Source organism: Micromys minutus, assembly GCF_963924665.1.
Source record: "Micromys minutus genome assembly, chromosome: 1".
Lineage (NCBI taxonomy): Eukaryota > Metazoa > Chordata > Mammalia > Rodentia > Muridae > Micromys > Micromys minutus.
In genome coordinates, this window is record NC_137969.1 from 89,140,145 (window position 1) to 89,142,221 (window position 2,077).

Consider the following 2,077-nt stretch of genomic DNA (forward strand, 5'->3'; position numbering starts at 1 on the left):
AAAATGAACCCCAGATTCCCTCCTTAGGGTCTTTCTCCTGTTCCTCCTGAACTATAGGGGAACTTAGGCCAGGGGAACAGGGGAACAGACAAGACTAGAAAGTGTGTCCTATCAGAGAAGCATGTCACACCACTGCCTCCTTGGCTGTACACTGAAGTGGTGCCTTGGGCTCTCAGCTTTTGCAGCACCAGCGGTCTAGGGTCTCAGGGAGCACACAGCAGGGGCGTGCACTACTCGTGGTCACCTCCCCAGTCCCCAGCAGCGCCCCTCCCGTTCTTCCTCCTCCCCGCCCCGCTGCCCCCCTCCCCCTCCCCTTTTGTCGGGTGCAGTCTGAGCTCAGGCCAGTGAGCCAGGAGGCGGATCCCGGGCAAAAGATATAAGGGCTCTCTGTTCACTGAGTGCTGCAACTGCCGAGTGTCCCTCCTAAAGAGCGGCAGCTGAAGGAAGAACACGCCAAGGCCAGTCTGACGCACGGACGCCTGACCTCCGCCAGCAAGTGCTGCCTCCGTTCCCTAGGTGAGCCTCCAAGGCCCGGAACCGAGGGTGGGCGAGAGACCGCAAATCCCCTCCCCAGCTGCTTTCTCCCTTACTCTGCAGCCGACGCCCTCTCTGGGCTTAGGGTTCCCCTGCTCAGCTGCTGTCCCCCAACCAAAGGCTCAACCCCTTTCTCTCTGCTACCTCTGCAGGCCCAGCCAACGCACAGCCCAGAGCCCAGATGGAAAGTGTGCAGGAGCTGATCCCTCTGGCCAAGGAGATGATGGCGCAGAAGCCCCGAGGGAAGCTGGTGAAGTTGTACGTGCTGGGCAGTGTGCTGGCGCTCTTCGGCGTGGTGCTCGGCCTCGTGGAGACCGTGTGCAGCCCTTTCACAGCCGCCAGCCGTCTGCGCGACCAGGAGGCTGCAGTGGCAGAGCTGCGGGACGCTTGTGAACAGCAGTCCCTCCACAAGCAGGCCCTGCTGGCAGGAGGCAAGGCTCAGGAGGCGGCCCTGCGCAGCCGAGCCCTGTCCCTCAGGCAGCATGCCTCTTAAGGCCCGTGACTGGCAGAGAAGGGAGCGAGACACAGAGAGATCATGACCCAGGTGGGCGCGAGCAGAGTCGCATGCTGTTTCAAGGTGCCACTGAATCCAAAACTGACCCTGCACAGATCACCCAAGGGGTCTGGGACTGACTTGCTGCTGTGCAGCACGCACTGTGATTTGTCCAAGGCTGTGGGGGCGAGCAAGGAGCTATCACTTTGCATTAGGGAAGGAGACATGCTTTTTATACTGTTATTTTTATTGTTGTTATTATTATTATTATTACAATGACCATCGTTTTGCATTTTGAAATAAAAACATTTTATACTCTATGTCATTATTTAATTCCTGGGTGGTGTGGTGACTCTCTCACCCAGAACTGTGGCTATCCCTGCTTCACAGCTGGGACTTGAATGTGGCCTGGCACAGGTCTACTCATACAAGAGTGAAACTTGCAACATGCTACAGGTGTTAGCATTTTGGATCACAAGACAAATCAATTTCAGACTTAGAATAAGAGACTGGGGTGGGGGAGAGGTAGGGAGAGAGAGAGAGAGAATCAGAGAGAGACAGAGAGAAATCAATGGATTTTTAGGCCAAAGAAAAAGTAATATATCTTTTACCCCTTTGTGCTGGAGATTCCTGTGGCTGATCTCTCTGCTTAACTATTAGAGGGAGGAGGAGACAGAGAGAGGGGAGGGAGAATGGGGGAGAGAGGAGGAAGTTGGAAGATCAGAGAGAATGAGAGACAGAAGGAAGAGTGGGGAGGAAGGGAAGAGGGAAAGGGAGAAAGGATGGGGTCAAGAAGAAACTCATCTGTCTGGTGGGAGCAGAAGCTCTCTTTCCTAAGGGCACAACTGACCACAGTGTGAAGTTTAGACAGAGAAAAGAATTACCCAGACCTGAGTCCTCTCCCAAGAGTCAGAGCTGATCACGTGTCAACAGCTAATTTAATAACACTATGGAGCTCCCCATGATAACCCTTCCCTGCCCTGGCAGGAACAAGAAGATAGCCTGATGCCACTCCCCAAGGGTCTTTAATGTCACCTATTCTAACCAGGT

General features: G+C 54.4%; 1 protein-coding gene across 1 annotated transcript; it reads left to right on the forward strand.

Moving 5' to 3' along the window:
• The first annotated feature begins 375 nt into the window (after positions 1–375).
• On the forward strand, positions 376–1,347 carry G0S2 (G0/G1 switch 2). Its single transcript, XM_080934708.1, has 2 exons — positions 376–516; positions 687–1,347. The coding sequence occupies exon 2, from the start codon at positions 716–718 to the stop codon at positions 1,025–1,027; it is 312 nt and encodes a 103-aa protein (XP_080790834.1). The 5' UTR covers positions 376–516; positions 687–715; the 3' UTR covers positions 1,028–1,347.
• The last annotated feature ends 730 nt before the right edge of the window (positions 1,348–2,077 follow it).

Excerpts from the sequence above, each read along its gene's own strand:
- G0S2 (XM_080934708.1), top strand. The coding sequence starts at position 716 with ATGGAAAGTGTGCAGGAGCTGATCCCTCTGGCCAAGGAGATGATGGCG.